This window comes from Coturnix japonica, chromosome 2 (assembly GCF_054131305.1).
Source record: "Coturnix japonica strain WE chromosome 2, WE-NBRP24, whole genome shotgun sequence".
NCBI lineage: Eukaryota > Metazoa > Chordata > Aves > Galliformes > Phasianidae > Coturnix > Coturnix japonica.
The window spans coordinates 17,796,965-17,820,843 of NC_140664.1; the positions used below are offsets into that span (position 1 = coordinate 17,796,965).

Below are 23,879 nucleotides of genomic sequence, written 5' to 3' on the forward strand. Positions count from 1 at the left end.
CACACACACGTACATAGAGTGCATCACTGTACAATCCAATGTATTCCTTTGTGATCTTACTGTGTAAGCACAGATTAACTTGGTGCTGAGCTATTTCACTCAAGAGTAAAGAAGAGGCATTAGGACATTTGCTATTGCTATTAATTTTCATTCTCTGTGTCCAGTTCTCACAATTTAATTAATACTCTGGCTTCTGTATTAGAGTGGGGTGTTGACTTCCAAGTATTTATGTGGAAATGGAGCTAACAGGTACACTGACATCCTGAATTGTGCTTATTGAAAGGCCTGTAAGTAATTCTGAAGGAAAAGTAACATTTTCTGTCCCACAACTAGAGCTTACATGAATTTGGTTGGCGCAAGAAACTTCTATCAATGTCTGTGATCATCCATTACAATCATCTATTTTTTCTAATGTATTTTAATTTACTTGAAGCACTACACTAAGTAGATGGGCAACACTACTGTCCCTCCCTTTTTATTAACGTCTCTTCAACTGAAACAGCAAATTAAATGCACAACAAGCATAAAATTATTAAGATTACAAATAGATCACTTTTTTTTAACTGGTATGAATTTGTCTTTTACCAAATTCACCCTAACTAGTTTGGTTACAACTTTCTAAACATCCAGAAACCTTAAAAAGCAGGAATTGGCTTAATCAAATTGCAGAGAAAGAAAAAAAATGTCTCCTTGGGCTGATCAGTAAGATTTATTTTTTTTTAATAAAAGAGGCATTGAAGATAGAAGGGAGATGTGAGAGCTGGCATATGAAATTTTGGGACATTCTGAGTGTCTGATAATAACTTGACCTTCTAGTTTGAGTACCCAGAATGCACAATATAATTCTGACTTTTTTGGTAATAAAGAAATCAATATAACTTTTAACTCTAATTTTATCCTGCCAACCAAAATCAATATATAAATCAAAAACAACGTGTTGAGTCTGGTGCTTGACATTAAAATGATCCCCAACTAAATCAAAAATTTGTGTCTTCCTGCCTTCTTAATAATTTGATTTTCACTTCTAACTTCTCAGTATTTGGTTTTGAGGGAACAGTTACACTGCAATCAGACTCAAGGTCACTGGACCTTCTCATATACAGTTGCATAGTACCTTACGCCTTACTACCATTATGTTAGACATATAGTCGGGAAAGGAAGCAGCAAATGCTCTTACATATATATTCAGTCACATTTAAACATAGCAGCTGAGAATGTCTGCAAGAAGGCACTTTTTAAAAGTCCCTTTATACAAACATCTCCAAACGTTAAATGGACTGTGGAAACAAGTCATCAGAGCACTGGGAAAGCAAAATATGATTTTATTTAACAAAGATAAGTATGGAAGAAAACAAGGATGGCAAGCAGAAAGATTATAAACTTGATTAGAAGTTCAGTTTTTACACTTCTAAAAACTGACTTCAGCAGTTTTCAGAATGAATGCTACTGAAGAGTTATTGCAAGGACCTGTGTATGCACAATCCATTTTATTATGTAACTTTAACAGTATCAGACAAATTTTCAGTAAGGTAATACGAAGTTTAATAATCTTTCCATTCATAAAATCACTATTAGTTAACAGTGTGAATAAAATGTGATAAATGTTTGGGACTAGTCTTTTCCTGCTCTTGTGTTGCCTCCAACCAAGATTTTTCAGAGATTATATGCTGTAACAGAGGTATAATTACTCACCAACCTGACTTGCTAGATAATCACATGTGGATATCAGAGAGAACTTTGGTGTTTTGGAAAATACAGATGACGTACACCTGCATTCAGCAATTCCGAACATACCTAACAAATATCTACTCATTGAGACTGATCATGTGAAAATTCAGTACATTCATCTCCAACTTTATGACACTGTTTTCCTGATTGTTCTAAGAAAAAAAAAAAAAATAGTTTTTCATTGTTTAACCTAAGGCAGTTCATCAGGGGATATTTTTATTAATTCATGGGAAAAGACTGTATTGCTTTACTCCTGACTATTTTTCACTGCTGTGCATATGCCTCCATAGCTGGGAGGCAGCTAGCAAACTCGAACAAACCCAAGAACATTACATACAGCATACAAAGGCTCTGAGGATAAATTTAGACCATATTCCTAGGAAAACTTATTATCACCCTCATCATTTTTCCTATTTTAGCCAAAACAATTCAGAATCCTTAAGTTATTTCATTATATATGAAAATCATTTAGCCTCATCAGTCAAATGACTAATATTTTTCTGCAACATAAACAGAATTACCAAACACTTCAAAGGAAGCGTTGCTATGTTATACCTCTAATGAATATGGTTAACATTTTGGATGACATTTCATTGCTTTTCAGTAACTTAATTTTTTGTCCACTTGACTTTTTTGGACAAATTCAATTTAACATCACTTAAATAGCTATTCGTATTTTATTTTATTTTTGGTGCTCTTTTTTTTTTTTTTTTAACTTATCTAATTAGGAAAATATAATTATATACATTTTTTTCAGATTATTTTGTCTTACATTCTTTAAAGTCACTGATTATCAAATCAATGTTATTTTAAGACACCTTTTCAGTTCAGTAAAGTCAACAAAAAATGCTGATGTCTTAAGATATTTGTATTACAGCTTCCAACACCAATTCTGTGCTTTGATTTCACTTGAATAATCTGCAAGAATCATGTAGAAGTATTAATTTCAAATACTAGCCACAGAGAACTCACTAGAATTGCAAAACATACATGTATTATCCTTTGCTATTTACATTTATGAAATGGGATGATATCAGACTGATTATAATTTGCCTTACTAAAATGCACAGATTTTCAGCTTGGAATATTAGAAGGAGGAATAAGTTCAGAATTAAATGTATAAAATTATTTTTCTTTTGATTTCCTGGCATAGAATGAGATGAGAAAGAAATATTTATGTAACTGCACAAAGGCACTACCACATGAACCCAGCAAAATTATCTACCTTAACCAACTAGATCTTGCAGTTTGGTTTTGTATCATTAAAACTCATACAAGTCACTACAGTTTTGAAAGTTTGATCAGGCAAACTGTTACTCATGGTAGGATGTGCTTCTAAACATAAGGACCCCAATTTCTTTCTAGTACACACTGCCATAATAATCGCTCATAAAGTTGAGAAAAGAAAGGAGTGCTAGAGCATACTTCTGTTATGTCTGTTAATTGCAATGGGAGTATTACATTAATAATGAGCTCAAATTCTCTCTTCATTCAGCACCAAAATTACCAAGTTCATAGGAATTTATTAATATACTACATAGAAATATTCTCAGTATAAAAGAAAAAACGGACAATTTATCATAGCTTCTTCAGTTTCCCACTATGGAGAGAGTTTTGTCAGCCTTGTGCACATTGAATGTATTTTCTTAATAAGTAGGGAAATGCTCATCTGTGGGAAAAGGTAAGCAATTTTGTTACCTATTTTAGAGATACTGAAGTATTTCACACCAATGAGAGTAGGCTACAGCCATGCTTAATATAAGTCAGACAATTACCTCTCTCTGTCCGGGGAGTAGTGGTCATCTATTACACGATGTCTTTCCATTCGGTTCAGGGTATTGTAATGTGCAGCAGTAGATCGTGTCCCTCGTGGTCCCTGATCCACATTCCGACTAGGGATAAAAGAGAGCATATTCTGAGTTCTGGGTAGAAATGGACCACAACAGAAAGTTGATAGCAAACATGATGGAAATGATTTGGCTTACCTGATCTATCTTTTGTATAATTTCATACTCACGTAATTAGTAATTTTATTGTAACCTGCTCCAATGTCTCACCACTCTCATAGTAAAGAATTTCTACATAATATCTACTCTAAAACTAACCTCTTCCACTTGAAAACCTTACCTCATCATCACTACCTGCCCTCATAAAAAGACCCTCCCCAGCTTTCCTAAGGACCCCTTCAAGTACTGGAGACCACTATAAGGTGTCCTCAGAGACTTCTCCAGGCTGAAGAACCACAGCTCCTTCAGCCTGTCCTCACAGGAGAGATGCTCCAGCCCCCTGATCATCTTCATGGCCCTCCCATGGACCTGCTTCAACAGCTCCATGTCCTCCTTGTGCTGGGGGCTCTTGAACTAGACAGATTTGGAGTCCCAAGAGTTTAGTTTACCAACTACATTTTCTTAGTTTTTCTCCCCTGTGCTCATCACTGGTGAGGCCACACCTCGAGTTATGTCCAGTTTTGGGCCCCTCAGTACAAGAAAGACATCAAAGCCCTGGAGCATGTCCAAAGAAGGGCAACAAAACTGCTGAGGGGTCTGGTGCATAAACCTTACGAGGAGCTTCTCAGGGAGCTGAGACTGTTTAGCCTGGAGAAGAGGAGGTTCAGGAGAAACCTCGTTGAACTCTACAACTTCCTGAAGGGAGGTTGTGATGAGGAGGTGCTTGGCCTCTTCTCCCAGGCAACAAAGAGGACCCGAGGAAATGGACACAAGTTGTGCCAGAGGAGGTTTAGATTAGACATGAGGAAAAGCTTTTTCTCTCAGAGAGTGGTCAGGCACTGGAATGGCTGCACAGGGAGGTGGTGGAGTTGCCATCCCTGGCAGTGTTCAAGAGGCATCTGGATGAGGAGCTGCAAGATATGGTTCAGTGGCTTGTGGTAGCAGCGGTATGGGAGGACAGTTGGACTGGATGATCTTGTAGGTCCTTTCCAACCTTGTGATTCTGTGATTCTGCCTTCCACTCTACAACATGTAGCCTGTAACTCCTTCTCGGTACATGTTTTAACCACCTTATTTACACTAAAATTATGAATGCCAAAATGGCTTTACTTCGCAACTTTCATACACATTTTCACTCTTAAAAGGATGATGGAAAAAAAAATAAAAAACAAACATTTCTGTTTACAGCATTATCTTCTTATCCTCCATCCTTCTTTTGACTTAAAGCTTTCTCAACCTGTCACTTGTTTGCAAAACTTCCCTAATACCTGACTTTCATCTTCTGCACACACAGTGAAAACTCCTGCCCAAACTACCAAACTGTCAGCCCTAGTCCTGAAAATGCAGTTCTATCCTGCCTGCTCAAATAGTTTTCAGTAAAGTTGTGCTTTTAGCTTACTGTTCTAAATAAATCATTTCTTCTTTAGATTTCTCTATTATATCAGGTTATGATTTCATGCTGCCTTTAAACATCCTACACAAATGTATTTCTTGTACTTCAAATAAAGCTCTCTTTCACTCTGCTAAAGATGCCTTTGTTAGCTAGATTTGCTGTTTAAGAAGAAATGACATACTTTTTCTCCAATTAAATTTGTTACATAAGGAAAGATGTTTTCACATTTTATATGTCTACTCCTTTCGAACCTTCTTGCATTTGACAGAACATACATGGAGTAAATCTAATCTAGATCTTCCCTGGTACAACTTGCGACCATTTCCTTGCTATCTTATCACTTGTCACTTGATAAAAGAGATTGGCACCCTCCTCACTGCAAACTTTGAGAAATTGGTAGAGAGCAATGAGATCTCCCCTCAGCTTTCTATTCATCAGACTAAACAACCCTAGTTCCCTCAGCCACTCCTCATCTGTCTTCTTTTCTAGTCACTTCCTCAGCTTCATCGCTCTTTTCTGAAATCGTTCCAGAAACTCAAACTCTTCTTGTAGTGAGGGAAGCAAGGGATATTTCATGTAAACACTACAAATATGCAAAATTGCAATAAAATGAAAAGGTTTTTCAGTGGTGTTAGACAAGTTGACAAGTTAGACAAGACAATTACTGGCTTGGTTAAAATACACACAGAAAATAAAAGAATTTTGAAAAGGGATTTTGACCATATTTATGTCTGTATCGTAGCATCATAGAGCTGTTTGAGTTGGAAGGGATCCTTAAAGAAGTCTTAAGGATTCTTAAATATCCAATAGGGATAACCCCAGCAGAGTTAGTATAGGCAATTACTTAACCTGAATTCAGTACTGCCAATATCAGAAAAGGCCCCTCTGTGTCTACTGTTTATCTAAGTACCAGTATGTCTCATTTAAAACAAGGCTGTGCTTATGTACGCTTTTAGATTTCAAGAAGAAAATTTTCTACATGTTAGCTATGAGATAGTTTGGAATCCTAACACTTCACTAATTGAAAATGATAACATTTAGTCTCTGTTTGTTAGGGAAAACGGTAAGTAAAAACATAAGAGAATATGCAGTCAAAAAAATCTTAAGCTAGCAGAATGAACAAAAATGAAAGAAAGAAACATAGAACACAAGAGAATTGGAATGGCGGTAAAAGAAAGAAATACACATACGTACCTTACTGGAAACACTGCATACCAAATCTTCAGTATTAAATGAGAACAGTATACATTATCTTATTCCTTTTATTGCAGCTGAATTACATCAATTGAAAACCTACCCATACCTAGTCAAAAAAATGCTGGAACACAGGCTTCATTCCCCTTGACAACTATATTCTGCTTCATCATAAGAAAGCTTACTCATACAGATAAAGTTTTAATTATTTCTTAAAAAGTATATTGAATCAAATAGTTGTAATTATCCAAATTGGTCAGGTTTTGGAAGAACTGTCCTGATCTTGGTTTTACAAGTTATCAAAAACTTTCCAAATGAAGAGTTGACTTTTTTCAGTATAAAACCATATCTATGACAGATTATTTTTGATGTTTTAAATGTTGAAGGAAAGTTTCTAAGCATCTTAATTCTACACAGACATAAAGATTTAATACAGCCAATGATGAGAATGATGAGCTAGAGAGATGAGAAAATGTCAAACCATCAGAAACTAAAAGGCATCTTCTAAATAGCTCAGGAAAATAAAAATCTGGAGATGTATTCTTCTTTCTTTAGACATAAAATCAGGTGAATTTCTAGACATCAATATAAAGTAATAAAAACATTACTGACTTTATACAATTTTGTAAGATCTAATCAATTTGTTCCCATTTTGAAAGTCAGGAGACTCCAGTATTTTTACAGGATCAATAGCACTTAAGTTTATACATGTTTCAATAACAATTTACCTTTGTGGCGGAGGGACACTGGGAGACCATGATCTTGTCCGTCCTATACTATCTCCACGGTGAGGGGACCCTGATCGTGAGCAATGATTAGATGACATCACTTGTTCTGGCACTGATAGTGTTGAACTTTGGAGGTCTCTTCCATTATGTCGATAATCTACAAAGAGAAGCAAGTATTGAATTAATCTGAAGTTTCAATTTTTAATTTCCTACTACACCTGCAGCAGTTGTAGGCACAATAACTGATGGATTCTGGTCAATAATGTTGTCATGTGTTTTTCTTGATTTTCTGTAATAAAAATACGTATGCAAATATTCCTGGTTTTATGTTTGATTCAAATAGAGTTGTAGCTCCTACAGCTACACTTAAGAAACATAGTAATAATCACCATCTTGCAATTTAAAGTAACTTGTGGTCAATACGATGCATTAATAATAAATCTAGTTAAACCGATCCTTTTTCCTTGAATAACATTAAAAAAAAATTTTACTGTATTTTCTAATTAAAATAACATTGTAAGTGTTGTGTGGAATATATATTACCATGAAACTTTGCACAGAAATGTTCACAATTCAAAACTAATACAAAGTTCGGGTTTCAAAGTTGGGATAGTAATATCTACAAGACAGATAAATATAGAGTTTGAGTTCAAGAAAGATTTCTGTTTCTGAGAATTAAAGAAAAAATGACACTAGCTTCCATTCTAGAGCTAACCTTGAATTAGAACAATAGGAAACATGAAGTGTTCTAAGCTTTCCTGGAAAAAACAGTTTAAAAGGTTCCCACACGACCATTTTACAAAGTGTTTTAATAAAAATCTTTTTTAAAAACCAAGATGTATAAAAGTAACTGTCTGCACATTATTGTAGAAGTTTAATTCACTGGCCCAGGGTACAAAACTCTCTGAAAACAGGATGCCAGATAAATAACAAATTTGAGGAAGTTTCCACATATTTTGTGAGGATCAAGTTAACATACAATTATAAAAAATGGGAGAACTGCATATTTTAACCTCTCGATAGCGCTTTGAAGAAATAGGTCTTCAAAAAGCTCCTGACAGATATGACAAGTGATATAAGTGACTTTTTGTTCTGAAGTCAGTATCAAAGTAAAAAGTGTTCAGAGATCATCCAAAAAGGAAAATTCTGGCTTATAAGGCTGTAATTATTATCCAGTGAAAAACTTCTCAGATTCCAGAAGTAATTGGCCTTCTACCACATTATTCATAGCATTCTTCCTGGAAATTTTTTGGTAAACATATAGGCAAAACCTCATTACTTTATTCCATTTCATGCTTCCAAGAATATTCATTACTTCCAGATAAGTATTTCTATTCATACGACCTTAGGACAAAGGATATACATCAGTCAATCTACTTCCTCCCCCTACTTGTAGATGTAGGCTGGAGCATGTGCACAAACACATGTGTGTATTTGTGTATATTAAAAAAGAATCTCACACCATCACTGCAAGCATTTTAGGACAATGACCTTAAAGAACAGACAATTGTTTGTCACTGCACATCAATCAAGTCATGCTATGTAGCTGAAAAACAAAAAGCAAACAAACAAAAAAAGCTTCTCTTTTGCCAACATGTCAAACATAGAGAAGTAACAGCTTTGGTAAAGCAACCCACTAACAGGTTGAAATTCAACATCATCTTTCGATTGTGCTGAGTTAATGTAGCTCTCTGCCTCCTTTCATACTAAGTATTTTTACTAGCTAGAAATTAAAGGAACAGAATGCAAAATCATTTGCAATCTCATAATGAAAATAATGACACTGCACTTATACAGAACATAACTTTCTATTAGCATCCACAGAATTTAATACTTCCATTAAATAAAACATCCATATTTTGAAGCTACCATACCAGAAAAGAATTAAATGTGTTTAATGGAGATACAAAAATAACTTAGGGACAAATTAAGGAAGTTTCTTACGTTTCTTGTTTGTAGTCATTGCCAGTCCAACACTTCACAGCCAGAACAAAATCAAAACTGCAAAATGGAGCATTTCCACTGCTTGAATGCACAAGGAAGATCAGGTACTTCAGAAATATGATCCAAAAGGTTGTTTGCACAGACATGCAGACAAAGCTCACAGAAGATGCCCCATTATGAACTTAGTTGTTAACATCAAGGATGCATGGAGGATACTTCCATCCCTTCCATATGCAAAGCCCAGAATCAACCTCTGATATAAACCATCTTAAAGTATTTTTTAGAAGAACTGAGAAAGGAATATTTGAAAATGTTTTTTCCACTTCTTGAAAAGATGGAAAACTAAGAAAACTGCTACCAAAAAGCAGAATCATGTACAAAACTTTCAGATGCAAAAGCCAAGAACCTAGCAAGTCTCTTGATCAGCTTTAGACGTTCAGTAAGTCTATCTAAGCTTAGCTTTGGCAGATCAGTTACAGTACTGGTCTTCAAAGCACTTGGTACCACCATATAATAGCTTAATGATTCATTGGTCTTTGAGCCTTTATATTAATTTAAAAATATCTTTATCTAAAATTCTTTATCTAAAATATTGGAGAAAAAAATTAAAAGTATTATTTTTTATTAAAAATTTAATTCTTTTATTAAGTGCTTTTCTTTCTATAAATGAAAGCAGAATTTGAAAGTTCATTATAATAATCTGTGATTACACTCAGCCACAAGAGATGCAGAGCATAGCTCTTCTGCTACAAAGCTTTCATGAAAGGCATAAATAAATGACCATCAGTGATCTATACATGTCTGAAGCAGTCGACATTGCAATAAGTATGTTTAGTAATCAGTGCTTGAGTTCTTCTAATCCCTGAACAAGCCTCAAAATACTACTGATGAGTGAAGGACCAGTGGAGCTGACATGGTAACTTTTGGTAGTCCCAGTATGAGAAGTTAAATGTCTTTAGAATGTGATTGGTTTTGCTAGTCCGGGAGCTGGAACACTCATGTGCTCTAAAGAGGTAATATTCCCAAACTTACGGTAACATTCTCAATTGATAAAGACACTTTTTTTACTTCCATGCTTAAAAATATAACAAGATCCCAGTGATAAGATTAGAGGAGGAAAACAAAAATATTATCCTGCTGAAATTATACAGAGATGGCAAAAACAGGTCTTAAGTGCAACTTGACCATGGAGATACTATACAGCAAAGATAATTATAGCAGTAGTAAAAATAGGATAAACACTGGAATCTGATTGCAGCTATAAATATTAAGTCATTACCATAGGCTCTATAATCAAAGGCTCTATAACTGTGGCAAGCCTCTTAAAGTACAGAGCACACAGCACCTGATATTCAGTACAAAGATTATCAGAGATAAACAACTGTGAGCTGTGGACACATAAAAGATGGGCACATGACGGAGACATCTGCAATGCCACTGCATTTTCATGGGAGGACTGCATTAAAAACTGTCACACACTTCAAATTAGGGATTTCATAAGGCACACTAAATATAGCTTCCTCTGAGCTGAAGTTTTCATTTTATCTGTTTTAAGAGAGAATATTAATACATTTGACTTAAAATACTCATCCACGCAGCATAGCTGTTCTGTACTGATATTATGCTGTGCAGCTCACTAAACACTAACAAATTGTTATCAAACTTTGCAGCTGTCATGCACAAAATTGTGGAAAATCACAGACCTCCAAATATGAAGTTCACATGAACAGCACTATACAAACACCCCCAAGAATCCCAAAGAGCATTAATGAAGCTTTTAGTTTAGGAGTCTTGATGCTTGACTGACTTAAGAGAAACTCAGTATGAAAATTATTCTAGAAAAGCAATAATTAGAATTGCTATTCACCCCCGTTAGAATAATGAACTTATTTTAGAGATAGATGCTATGTGGCATTTTCTCCACTTTAACATCTGTACTTAACTGAGGCATCAAGCTTTTTCTATATCATTTATTTATTTTTTAACACTCACAACGGTTAGGCTTAGAGCAAGGACCAATTAAAAACAATTACATAATCAAAATGCCAGAAATGCTTAGCATACCAAGATTTTATACATGGGCACTTTGGAGACAGTTCATGTCTTGTATGCAAATGTTCACAGCTTCTACAGTGATCTAAATGCAGAAACTGGATGTCCTCTGAAAGTGCTGATTAAACACATTGAATTATTAATGTATGAATACGCTGTAAATTGAAGGTACATACAGAGGTTTTGAGGTGGGGTTTTCTGCATCAAAACATTCTACAAATAAAGGTAGCATGAATGCATACTGAAAGAATCTACCAAGTTTAACAGTAAGATCAAATGGTTACTTGTGATACTGTAACTTGTCTTCTCATTAGGTGTTGGTTTGGTTTTTTTTTACCTACACTCATGATGTGCAAGGGCCAGCTACACTTGAGACAACTTTTCTGATCATTAACGTGTGTGGAGAATGTTTTCACACAGTAATAAACCAGAGCGTGGTGAGTCGTTCAGTGATATCCATACACCCAGCAACATACAATAAAGTGGTGAGTCCACTGCAGATGGGAACAGTAGGCATTCCAAAGCAACCAGAATAAGATAAGCCTGCAATATTTCTGTCAGTTGGACATCTCTACAATAGAACTACCTTAAGAAAATATTTTTACTGAAGTTCACAGCTGTCCTGTAGATGTTTATGACTGCCACGTTCTTTTGAGAAACAAAACAAGATTTTCTACTGGAAGATGCTGTTCTCTTTAACAGAAGGCTACATTATTCAGTATCTCCACTGGGAGCGTCAGCTAACCTAAACATTTTTACCTTGTGACAGTTTAACTTTCAAGTCATCTACAGAGGTTTTGATTAAACTGGGAATATGCTCCAAACAGCTCAGTTGTATCCATGAGATCAAATTTCCCACAGGACATCTTGAATGATCTTGTTGGTCAAATAAGACTTTCAAAACAGCGAAAGATGGATAGTACAGACTGAATGAAATTCAAAATAGTGTATTTGACAGATACCGGGGAGGTGTTGGTGACACTTCCTTAGATGTGTGGAAAGCTCTCTCAACAAAGATTGAAATCTTCATTCCTTCCCAACTTATGCTACTGCTACCAATTATTACTGAAATTGTTTTCAGGGAAAAAATAAACATACAGCACATGTAGAAATACCTTTTAGATTCTGAAAAAGATTAGATTACCTCTTGAGATAGGTATTCTCAAGAATACAAAATGGATCCCAAATTTCCATAGCAGAAACAATATTAATTTATGCTTTTCTACTGTAATGTGCATACCATGAGACAATTATTTCTAAAATATAAGAATTAATTTGTATTAATAATGCCTACAAACACAATATAAATTTACCTACATCTTTATGTTGTTCAAGGTGCAGTGATAAAGCTTATATTTAACAATATAAAATTATTATATTTAACAATATAAAATTAGAACTTTTAAAAATAATATTAATTGAGAATTTGGATGTTTGAAGAGAAGCTGGTTGTATCAGCTGGAGAAAATTCAACTTGTTTAAAAGCAAGGATTTAACATTTTACAGTGAACCTTGATTTAAGAGGTCATGATGATTACTTTAATATTGCCTAAATTTCACTTCCAATTTTAGAGGGAATTTTCGAGATGCAAAGACACTATTCTTTACCAAGGAAGAAGACATAATGAATGGATAAAAGAAGAAGAATGTGCATTAGCACATACTAAAAGCAAAAGCTGTTTAGTATAATATTTATGTTTGCAACTATTCAGCTTTGAGGGCAACAATGACACTATTCAGGAACAGACATTTATCTACAGTGAAATCTTTTATTTTAGTAAGGATAGAAGACAACTATACTTTCTAATGTTGCACGATGTCTTTCAATAGGCAATTGATTCCAAGCTGTTACCAAAGGATTTATATATTCTGTATCTGCTTTGAGCAGCAATCATCAACAGGATCAGGTATAATAATTCCTATCACATTATTGACGAGCATACAAAGAGCCTTCTGCTTCCCATGAAGTGAATGATGAAACATTACAGTGAAAGAATTCTATTGAACGCAGATAGGAATCATCAGGTATTTTGAGAAGCGAAGTAAAATGCATAATTGCTTTTCATTCTTCCACAAAAAAAAAAGAAGAAAAAAAAAAATTGATTTTGAAAGTTCAGTGAGAATTTCTTTGCTGGTTGTTACTATTTTTTTTTCTAAGCTACCTAGCTCTATCCATCTTCTGAATAAATATCTCATTAGTATTCTTATTTTGCTCCTGAAACATTTAATTATCTTCTGCATAATGGCAATAGCTTATCACTATAAATGTTTTTCTGCTGGGGACCGCAATTTTTCTCTGGGAAAAACTCTTCTCTACCAACTTGCAATAGAGTTTATGCAGAATCCTGCACCTTCCATTCTTTCAGGACTGAAATATTATAATTGAAGTGATGTCCTGTAGAACATTCTGGAATCTCTCTAGAATCAATATAAAATCAGTGTACTGCTGGCTCCAGGAAGACTGGTCTGATGGTTGGTGACCCTGTCCATAGCAGGGGGATTGAAACCAGATGATCATTGTGGTCCTTTTCAACCCAGGCCATTCTGTGATTATGATTCTAAGATTTCATCAGTAACTATATAAGTACATTAAGAGCATTCTAAGGGGCAAATGAAGATGCAGATGTGCTCCCCGCATAGTACTGATGATGACAGACAATTTTAGGAGAGGCAAATTGTATCTGTCAGGAGAGTTAAATGAATGTGTTAAATGGCTTTAAGGCCACATAAAAAACAATCCAAAAGACAAAAACACTAAATCCAGTATAATGGGGACTCTGTTCTGCTATTTTAGATCTCAATATGAAATAAATATGTATTCAATACGAGGAGAACTATTTCTAAATCTTGTTACAAAGCATTTTTTTCACACCTGCTTAAAAATACAATATGTTAGAATCCTTTCTGACAGTAATTGGTGTGGATTGCATGCGTAGCTAAATATTTCTTTTTAATTTTTCTGTTGGTTTACTTATTTCCTTAAAAGTCTTTCCTGATTACAGAAACAATGTTCTCTTCAATAAAAACAATGTTTGATACCTATTTAAGCATGCAAAGATGCAAGCAACCAGAAGAGAAAGCTTTTATGAATATTTTTTCTAATACATTTAAACTTTTTGTAAAAATTAAGGAAAAGAACAGTGTAAGAAATAGACATAATGATTTTATCACCAGGAAATTAAATCAGTGCATCAGAATTGCCATAACAGCAATAAGAAGAAACTGCAGGTATGCTAAAAATATTTAGATTATGATGCAAAGAACTGCAGCATATAAAGTTCCTTCTCTTTCAGCAAGTATAGTCTTAGACGATCACGCCTACAGGTACACATTAAGAACTGTTTTCAGATCTTCAGTTTCTGTGTTCCTATCATCAGCTTATCCAAAGACAGACTTTAACTTTATCAGACCAATACCAGAGAATCTACATAAAAGAGTGTTTTGTAGAAAAAAAAATAAAGAGGAAACAGAAGAGAATTCATGCTTTTCTTAAAGGTTTTTTGGAGACAAGTTCACAGGTCTAGTATATTGAATAAACATGAGTTTTAGGGAAACTATCACCTAGAGTACTCAACATATGTTAGCAAACATATTTGATGTGGTACAGTATTTACATGTCAAAAGATTAAAAGCAAAGTGAAGTGTCATGTTAAATAAAATCTGAAAATACAAAATGAAAGAACTGGGGTACACAAGAAAGAAAGAAAAAAGAGAGGCAAATGGCTGAAGTTTTACACTGCAAATAAGGCATATATTTAAATCAAGATTGTGATGAGTCTGCAAACTGAAGAACCTTAAATGAGAGAAGGATGTGGATGGTAAGATAAAACAAAGATAAATCAAAACACTTTAAACGTAGTGACAGCAGCACTAAAAAGGAAGGCAATAAAAAATTCAAAGCCAAAAGAACATCAAACTCTTCTAGCTACACAGTTGATCTGAATCAAAATGCAACTATGGTGTACAATTGTCAGCAGAAATAAAAAAGCTAGGAGATCTTTCAGGAGCTAAACGTACACTAAAAACTCAGGGAAGAAGACTCATTCGCTAAACTGTAAAGTCCAATTTTCCACGGAGATGTCAAAATAGGAGTTAGACTGCTATTTACTTCCTGTAAAAGGCTACATAGCATGGACTAGATATTAGTAACCACTTTAACAGTTAAACAATACAAAATGAGATAATGGAAAACAGATAATTCTTTAAGCAGCGTTTTCTTATAGTACTGCTAGGAAAAAAAAAAAAAAGATTTTGATACTATTAGAGGATTCAACATACAGCACCCTATGTGCCCTAATTTGTATTAAAAATTTTCACAGATGCCTGAAAAGCAAATGAAATTCAGAAGAAATGGTTTAATGTGTTTCAAATATTGGAAAAGGAAGAAGGACAATGTTGAAAATTCAGCTGTTTGATTGAAATCCTGCCAGTGTTCAGGCACCTATTACATCTCTGCAAAAATATAATGTCTTACAGGACAATAGAGATTTGAGCTTCAAAATGGCTCCATACTGAGCATTTCAGATAAGTATCAAATTTTCATTTGTTCCCCTTTTTCAGCAGTCCTTTCCAACCCCCGTGATTTTGTAGTTTTGCAAATCACAGAATTTGGTTTTGTTTGCTTGCTACAAGCAAACTGGCCAGACTATGAAAATCCATCCTTTATGAAGGACATGAAGTCTGGAATCCTTAGTGACTACTAAGCTCACAGAGAAATAGCCAAACTTAGACTGAAAGTACATAGGTTTCTTCAAAATTAATGCTTCCTATTTAGAAACTACAACAGATACAAAGAACACAATAACACTATTTAATAGAGCAAATTCTCAGCTACAAAACTCTACTTTTCAACGCAGTCACCACCATCAGCAATGCATTTTCACCAGTGATGAATAAGAGTCTGCATGACAGCTTTTGTTTAAGACAGGACTGTGCAAACTCAACTAATTAGGTAGCTCATTAAGATTTCGATTTATGAATACTTGGCAGCGCCTCATCTTGTAAAAGCCACGATCGCCTCCTCTAGCTTCCTTTACTTTCTGTCTCCCTCCCACACTGTAGTACTGTCACTCTGACTCATGTTTCCTATACACCACACAGCCTGCCATCAGCATACTTAAACCTGACATAAAAGTTGTACCTATGCTATTAGGTGGCCTTTTAGATTGAATACTTTTGACTGAGCAGCTGATCACTGCCCTACAGCTTCTGGACAGACCAGGCAACATATACTGCTCGATGTTCACTGTGTAAGATATATAAACCACTATGTAGGCACACTAAAGATAGATTTGTCCCAAAGGAGCCTGAACACAGACTAAATGTGATAAAAAGATCAGTACAGCAGTAGGGTAATTGAGTGCACAATGAGCTGTGCAGTTAATGCTGCACTGGTACCTGCACCCAGCAGTACTGGTTTAGAAGTGACATGATTGCATCCTGTATACATTTTCTGTTGTAGAACAAAGAAGCACATGATTCCTTATTTTATTGGTTTTGGCTACAACTACAGTGTAATTTGTCCTCCTACAAGTGGAGATCTTTCAGAAGATGACTTTTATCTCAAATACCAATTGGACTCCTAGTATGAATACTTAAACAGATTATCTGTTAGGTCATCTCCTTTCCTGCTTTAAATGTTCAGGTTTCAGATCTGTGGTAGTGCTCTCTCTTCACTGTGAAGTTTTCAAGGATACCTAAAACCCCAATGTCTAAAAAAAAAATATCTAAACCACATTTCCTACCATTTAACTTAAAAAAACAAACCAAACCAACCAAACAAAAAACACTTTAATTCTATTTTTATCATTTTTTAAAAGCAACGCGAAAATTTACACATTGATTTTTTCCTCGTTGATCATTTTTATGGTCAAACATACATTAACCACAATACTTATTTCATATACGTTAGAAAAACACACTCCTAGGTTCAGTTTATTTTTATACCAGAAAGTCGTTACAAATTTCATAATAATAAATCATAAACAAGAAAGATTTCTAGTAAACTCAAAAGAATAAATTTAGAAAGTAATACCTGAAACCACACCGACTCCATCATCACAGTCATAATCAGAGACTTCACTGTCACTGATTCTTTTGGATCCTGTCAAAATAACAAAAAAAACCATACATCAGTTATCTTCCTGTAAAGCAGAACGATCTTGAGCCAGTCTATGAATAAATAACAAGATCTCATATCAGATAATTAAGCATTAATATCAATGTAAAGCATATTATTGATGTTATACTATTGCTAATGTATTATAGTACCAACTATTCTCATCTAAATGTTCAATGTAACATACAAAGAAATGGTGAAATACAGCTCTGCAACATTACTTGTATGTTGCTTGCAGATACTTCATACATATATCTATTAGTTCCATATCAAAGCGAGTACCACAATATTCGTCTTCCAAATTTTCACATACAAGGCATCACCCCTTCCCAGAGCATCTGAGTACCAGAAAAAAATGAATGGTAATGATCATATCAAATGAATGCAGTATTATCTTTGGGGATTTAGTAAGCATTAACAGGTGAAAAGGCTGCTACACACATGAAGTGCGTTCTGAAAAACAAAATCTCCCTGTGACAGTTTGGACGATATAAGCTATTAAATGCTATACAGGAGCGCACCTGTCAAAGTAGATGGAGCTTAGTTGGCAAAAGTAGATCCTACATCTACAATTAGCACAAAAATTTAGGTCATGTAGGACAAATACATACATTAATTTGTTTAGCTTTATCCTTCTTCTGTCTACCATGACAACTTTTGAACAGCATTTGATTGTTGCCATCAGGACAAAGCACTGGTATGTCAAAATGGCAATGATGATTACTCATTTACAAGTTTTAGTTGTGAGAATCCCTGTTCTGCACAATGGTGTGTCTGCTCCAGTTCTCTAGATGTCTAAAAATAGGTAACTAGTAGGTAGGAGGTTTAATCTGACTGTTCAATTATGTGTAAGATTTTTTAATCCTGCCATAGGATGATTTATCCTAAAAAACAAATGGGAAAAAAAAAAAAAAAAACAAGTAAAAACTGAGAGTAAACCTAAGGCAGCTCAGGACAAAGCAGGATCAATGTTCTACTTGGGTGACTGGCACAGAATTATACCCAGCCTCCCCTCCCAGCAGAATACTCAGAGAATGAATGCCGAGGGTTATGCAAAAATAAAAAGTTTTCAATTTTAAATGTTATTACATGAGAAATTATTTGTACCATAAAAAGTGCTGCTGTCTACCAGACAGTCTAGCGTCTACTGATGTACAGAGGAAGGTTCTTCCTTACTGTAAAGTCTGCTGACAAGGGCTGCAGAACTGTCTTCCCAACTGCATCTTCAAGCTTTCAGCAAGCAGTGGTCTTGGCAACTGAGACTTCCAGTAAGCTATCTTTACCATAACAGTGACTAACAAACCCATCCTTCAGAAATTCCTATTTCTATCTGAGTCAGGTATCTCTTAGTCTCTCTAATATACTATGTCATTATGTCCTGCACTCTAATTATATACTGTGTGAAGTAGATTCCCTCCACTTCATTGCCACTGCACAGTGCCAGACAGTGCCTCTAAACTTTGGTGTGCAACACGAATCAGAGTTCTGTAATCTCCATCTCACAGTCTTTTTGGAGGGCACTAAGTATTGCTGTTTAGTTCCTCTACACATGCAAAACATCCCATGAATCTGCATCTGATTGCTCATGCTGCCTTTGTTTGTTTCTTTTCTAGTTATTCTGCACCCTTATGAGAATTCAGAAATGACCCGGGCAGTCAAGATGTCAGCATATGAAATTGTAAACCATACTTCACACTATTTCTTTTTGGATAAAAATCATTCTGTTAGAAGTTATTCAATTAAAAAATGGTGGAAGTGTAACATGTGCACTTTACTTCCTATCAGAACAATCCAGACTGTCATTATGTCACATTATTTCAAGAAAATAATATAAATTGTTGTTAGTTAAATGCAAAAAAAAAGGTTGATGACTTTTCTCTCTACAATAAAAGTAATTTCTTGGTTTCCAATGTCTTTCAGTTCTTACATGCTATTAATATTAATTCTATTTATTTTAAGTGCTTTGGATTAGCCACTTGACACTGAGGAGAGGGAAAGGTGTGTTTAAATGCAAGAACAAACAACTATAATATTTCTTTAAAACAAGAAAAAATAAGTATCTACAATGAGCGCTTAAGAAATCCTTGAACATGAGAGCAGGAGTGAAGGGAAAGTTTTCATCCTAATGGACTTTCTGCTAATCGGGATAATTTCTATAAAGCAATGAAGTTTAACTAGGAAGATATTCAGTCTGATGATTTTTTTTTAATTGTAGTATAGAGACCCAATGAACATCTTTGTTGCCCTACAAAGAAAGAGTGTTTATCTACTCTGTTTGTTATGCTATGGTGATCTACATGCCAGTGGGGAAGAAGAATCAGGGCCATCAGCCTCTATTCCCCTTAACCACAAGCTCAAATCCACATGATTAAATAAGATGAATTATATTTGTGACTAAATAGTTGAGCAAGAGCGTCCCATTAGTCTGGCTGGGATTTGGCTGGGAACGAGGCAGAACTTCCCAAAGGGGTGTAGAGCAGAGTCATTCTGGCCTCTTTGGTAACCTTGGCTCTGCCTTGGAAGCCGAACAACAGCTGCTGTGCAGAGACACCAACAGCAGCTCTCAGGCTTTGCTGCTAATCAAGGACTGGGGAATGGGAAGACCAGGCAACTGGTGCTCATCATCACATCAGTGCCTGAAAGGGTTTGTACTGTGAAAGACATGAAAGAGTGAACTATGACTTGACTCATCACCTAGCTCTTCCCTGAATTAATTAATTACAACTGAGGCTGATTTTATTTATCTTTACAGCTGAATATATTCACTTTAACATATTTTTAGAATATCACCTTTCATAACCTAGAGGAAAAATTCACTTCTTTGAGGATAAAATAGCCAACTGTTGTCACAGGGGACTGAAGACTTCCACTGGGAAACAAAAATACAAGTGTCTCTCTTTCTGTCCCCTCAAGCCCCCCTACACCTTTTCCCAGATTTTCCTCAATCCACTTTCAGGATCTAGAGAATGTCTTCTCTTTTCATATACAGAATTCTGCCTTCAATCTCAGCACACAACTAAGCTGCAGGGAAAAGACAGGACACTGGGAAGTTGAATGGCCCAGAATCAAGACCTGCCCTAAGGATGGGCACAGAGAAAGAAGAACCATGTTTCAGAGCTTTCTCCAGCTGCTACTCCTGCAAAGAGGCCTGTGTCTTTTAACAGCTTTAAAATGTGGTTTTAAACACTGGTTAGAAGTCATTTAAATTGAGATTTCTTACTTGTCTTTGTCCTTGGAAATCAATGTTTTCAGGAAGGACAGAGGAAGAAAAACATGTCTATTAAATCTGTAATGTCAAGAATTACTTCCTGGAATATGTAACTTTTGCAAATTAATCACATTAAACTTATTTACAGTATCTTCCATTAACATCAGAAATTGAACAGATTAGAAGGTCCACAGGTCAAAATCCTTTATTGAACTGAGTATCCAAAATACAAGTGTAATTGCTGGCATCATAGTTCAAGACTTCTCATAAATTTTCCAAGAGCAATTTCATATGCTATGCATTCTAGCTGGTAATACTGCTTTTAATCTACTGACAATGTGAATTTGAATATGTAGGCTGCAGTCCCTCCTTAACCATGTCTTTTCCAAATACCACTTATCTTATTTTCATATCAAGTAATTTCAACCACTGTCCATAAAACAAAGAAAGCACTCATAGTCTTTCTCATAATCTTTCTGGGTAGTGTGACAATGAAGTCTCTCATCAACAAGCTATTCCAAAGGAACACAGCTAACGAGGCTGCAGTTTAGTGTTTTCAATGCATATTTAATGCATATTTTAAAATGTTTGACCAATATGTTATAAAATACGGTTGCATATTTCAAGAGTAAGAAGATGAAATCCTTTCTATCAAATTCAGACTTATGCAAAGAGCTTGAGCTTGTAATACCTGGGACGCTGAGTGTGTCAAATAAGTGCACTCACTCATGACAATGGTTTGTATGTCTTTGATGTATTTTAAACATGAAGAATGATGGTAATTAAGCCTCACTGACACTGTACTTGAATATTCAAGTTATTATTAAGCTACTCTTAGAGATATTATTACCATTTTGTCTGATAACTGGATGTTAGCAGTTCATAACTTCTGAATAAAAAAAATATGGAAAACACTTGTTTCTGGTATAAGCCTGACGATAAGAGCAGCAAGTGAGATTCTAAACTCTATCAAAGTCTATTTGACCAACCAACATAGAACTGACACAGATAGATGAAATGAGTAACAAGAATAAGGTGTCAGCTTAAATAGAGAAAGAATGTCAGATATTTTGGCTCAGAAATTCTTTTCATCTTGTGGAAAGAAAAGAAAGAGAAAGCAGACCAAGCTCCCAGGGAGAGGATCCTATCCACTACAATGTAGGAACATTTTACAAGGTTTGGTGAACTATTAGGGGGAACAGAGTACTGAAGCATGCTTGTATGATCTCCTTCCCCGAAGCTCAAAAAAGGCCTTTACAACCACTCAGAGCAGCTTACTGCTACCGCTGTTTTTTATATATTCAAAGCTGACACATAAGCAACCCTAAAATCAGTCTTACAACAACTGTCTTAAGAATTTACTCTTTCATATTCATCCAACTTGTGCCTGAGGGTTCTTCATTCGAACTAATTTATCATGCAGTCTCACTGCATGTCAATCTGTCACTTCCTCCAGTGTTTTTTTTTTAAGTTTTTGATCAGTTTCATCTAAATTGTCAGACAGGTTTAAATACCAAATGTGATTAATTTCCTACAGATCTTTGAAAAGGGTTGCAGAAATAAAAAGATATGGGAATCAGAAAAAGTAACAAAATAAAGGTAAAATTTGAGCACAAGTGGTGAAATCACATTAGTCACAAAAAACATGTTCCATTCCCAAGTGAAAATTCAAGACATGAGAGGGATCTAGGGATATTTCACGAGAGAGCAGACTGGAAAAAATGTGGGAGAATAAGGGTAAAAAGGGCAATTCCACAATTCCACGATTCTGTCATTTCTTTTTCCTTTCTATGATAGCATTGATTCTGTTTTCTTAAGAACGCGTGCTTCATTTCTTAAACTTAACTGAAAGATAATTAAATGAACCAATTCTCAATGAGATTCTCATAATTAAAACCACAGTGACTGCAAAAAGTCCCACATGAAAAGTGCTATGAAATTTAAGCTTGTAGAAAATTGACATTATGAATTTATTTATGCTTAATTAAGGGAAACTTCTCAGATATAATAACTGGATTCATAACTGGGAATTTAAAGCAATGCTAAACTGTAAAAACATGTATCAATATGAGTAGTGATTTTGGTAGTACTTCACTTACCCCATGCTTCCATTCTAAAAATACTTATATTAGTTCTCAAACAACTATAATACAACAATGATCCTTTAAACAAAGCTTAAGCAAAATAGCATTTTCCTAGTACAGTTAATAAAGCTTACTACAGTTTGTTTACCTATCAAAGCTCTACCTAAATTAAAGGCAGACAAAGCAAGTAAAATGGTATCGTATTGCTCTAATATCAATACTGAGATGTTATGAGTGGAGAAACAAAGCCAACAAAGGACCTATGGCTGAAAAGCAGACATGTAAAGCCAAGGAACATTGAAGCAACTTAGCATCTGCACAATAGGTAGCAAAAGCACAACAATAAAATATCAAATTAAATTTTGCATGTATGTGGAAGCAATAAGCATTTCTGATATGCTGAAAGTTTACCTGAATTATATGAATATAAGCCTTTATCTGGAAAACAAATATTGAAATGAAGTAGTGTCAGGGAAAATTCCATGAATCACTACATGTAACAGGGATGGTTAGAACCTTAAACTTCATCGTAACTGCTTCTGCAGAATGAATAATTTGATACTTTAGGCCATATTCCAAAATCAAAAAGCTCAATCAGATTTGAGGAATTAAACCACAAAAACACCAATCACTTCTTGTTTGACATTTATATTCTGTAGTAATGGAGGACTACAGGAGGTCAGTCATCTCAAATTCTCCAATACAGCTGCTTATTTACTGTAAGCAAGCGTTCAACTTTTTAAGGGCAAAACGTATACTCAACTAATTAAACAAGTTGCTACCCTTAAGTGACTGTATGGTGCTGTTGGCACTTTAGCAGAAGTTATCAGCAGAACTTTCCTGAAAGGCAGCTACGAATACTACTTTAAATAGTCAGTAGTGATCATTCAGTAGTGATGTTAAAGTCAATCTTTGGTCTCCAGCTAGTCAGTGATTTGTTTGATGATTGAAATGATTATATATTTGCAGGATTTTGGTAATAATTTTCATTATGTAAGTCTGGCTCTTTGAGTTATTTCAGCTTTCTGTACAATCATGTTAGTATTCCTAAACGTGGCAGCACAAAGAGTATGCAAAACAATGGACACTAATGAAAATGTAAAATATTACTTTGCTTTTGTAAATGTGGCTTCCATTAGGTAACAGGAAGAAGCCAGGATGTCAAATTAATACAAATATGCTCTGGCTGTTAGTGAGACCTTATGAATGTTTTAACTATTTACAGGTGGGCAGCAGTTTACAATTATCAGTTAGCTATTGCAATGATCACAGACACCATTTGATTAAGTGTAGCAGACCATAGGATATGACATTGCTAGAGAAAAAGGGAAAATGACAATTTCTTGCCAACCAGTGCTATTAGGAATGTACTAGAGAACCAGGTTCCTTCTGGCAAGCTGGAGTTTTTCTGACATTGGGCTACATACTGTTTAATATGTGTACATTATCACTAAATCATCTACTACCTGCAAATCTCAAATCTC

At 35.0% G+C, this 23,879-nt stretch overlaps 1 protein-coding gene across 45 annotated transcripts in view; it reads right to left on the reverse strand.

Annotated features, from left to right (window-relative positions):
• RIMS2 (regulating synaptic membrane exocytosis 2) overlaps window positions 1-23,879 on the reverse strand; it is a 402,507-nt gene that overhangs the window by 133,757 nt on the left and 244,871 nt on the right. For 24 of the 45 annotated variants that reach the window (XM_085537158.1, XM_085537160.1, XM_085537163.1 and 21 more), the window contains 3 exons: window positions 17,020-17,088; window positions 6,990-7,146; window positions 3,504-3,620 (listed from right to left, as the gene is read on the reverse strand). In XM_085537158.1, coding sequence (XP_085393284.1) covers window positions 3,504-3,620; window positions 6,990-7,146; window positions 17,020-17,088 — 343 coding nt within the window. Of the gene's footprint in view, window positions 1-3,503; window positions 3,621-6,989; window positions 7,147-17,019; window positions 17,089-22,806; window positions 22,834-23,879 lie in introns of all 45 variants that reach the window. The other 21 variants (XM_085537156.1, XM_085537153.1, XM_085537136.1 and 18 more) reach the window with 1 other exon arrangement.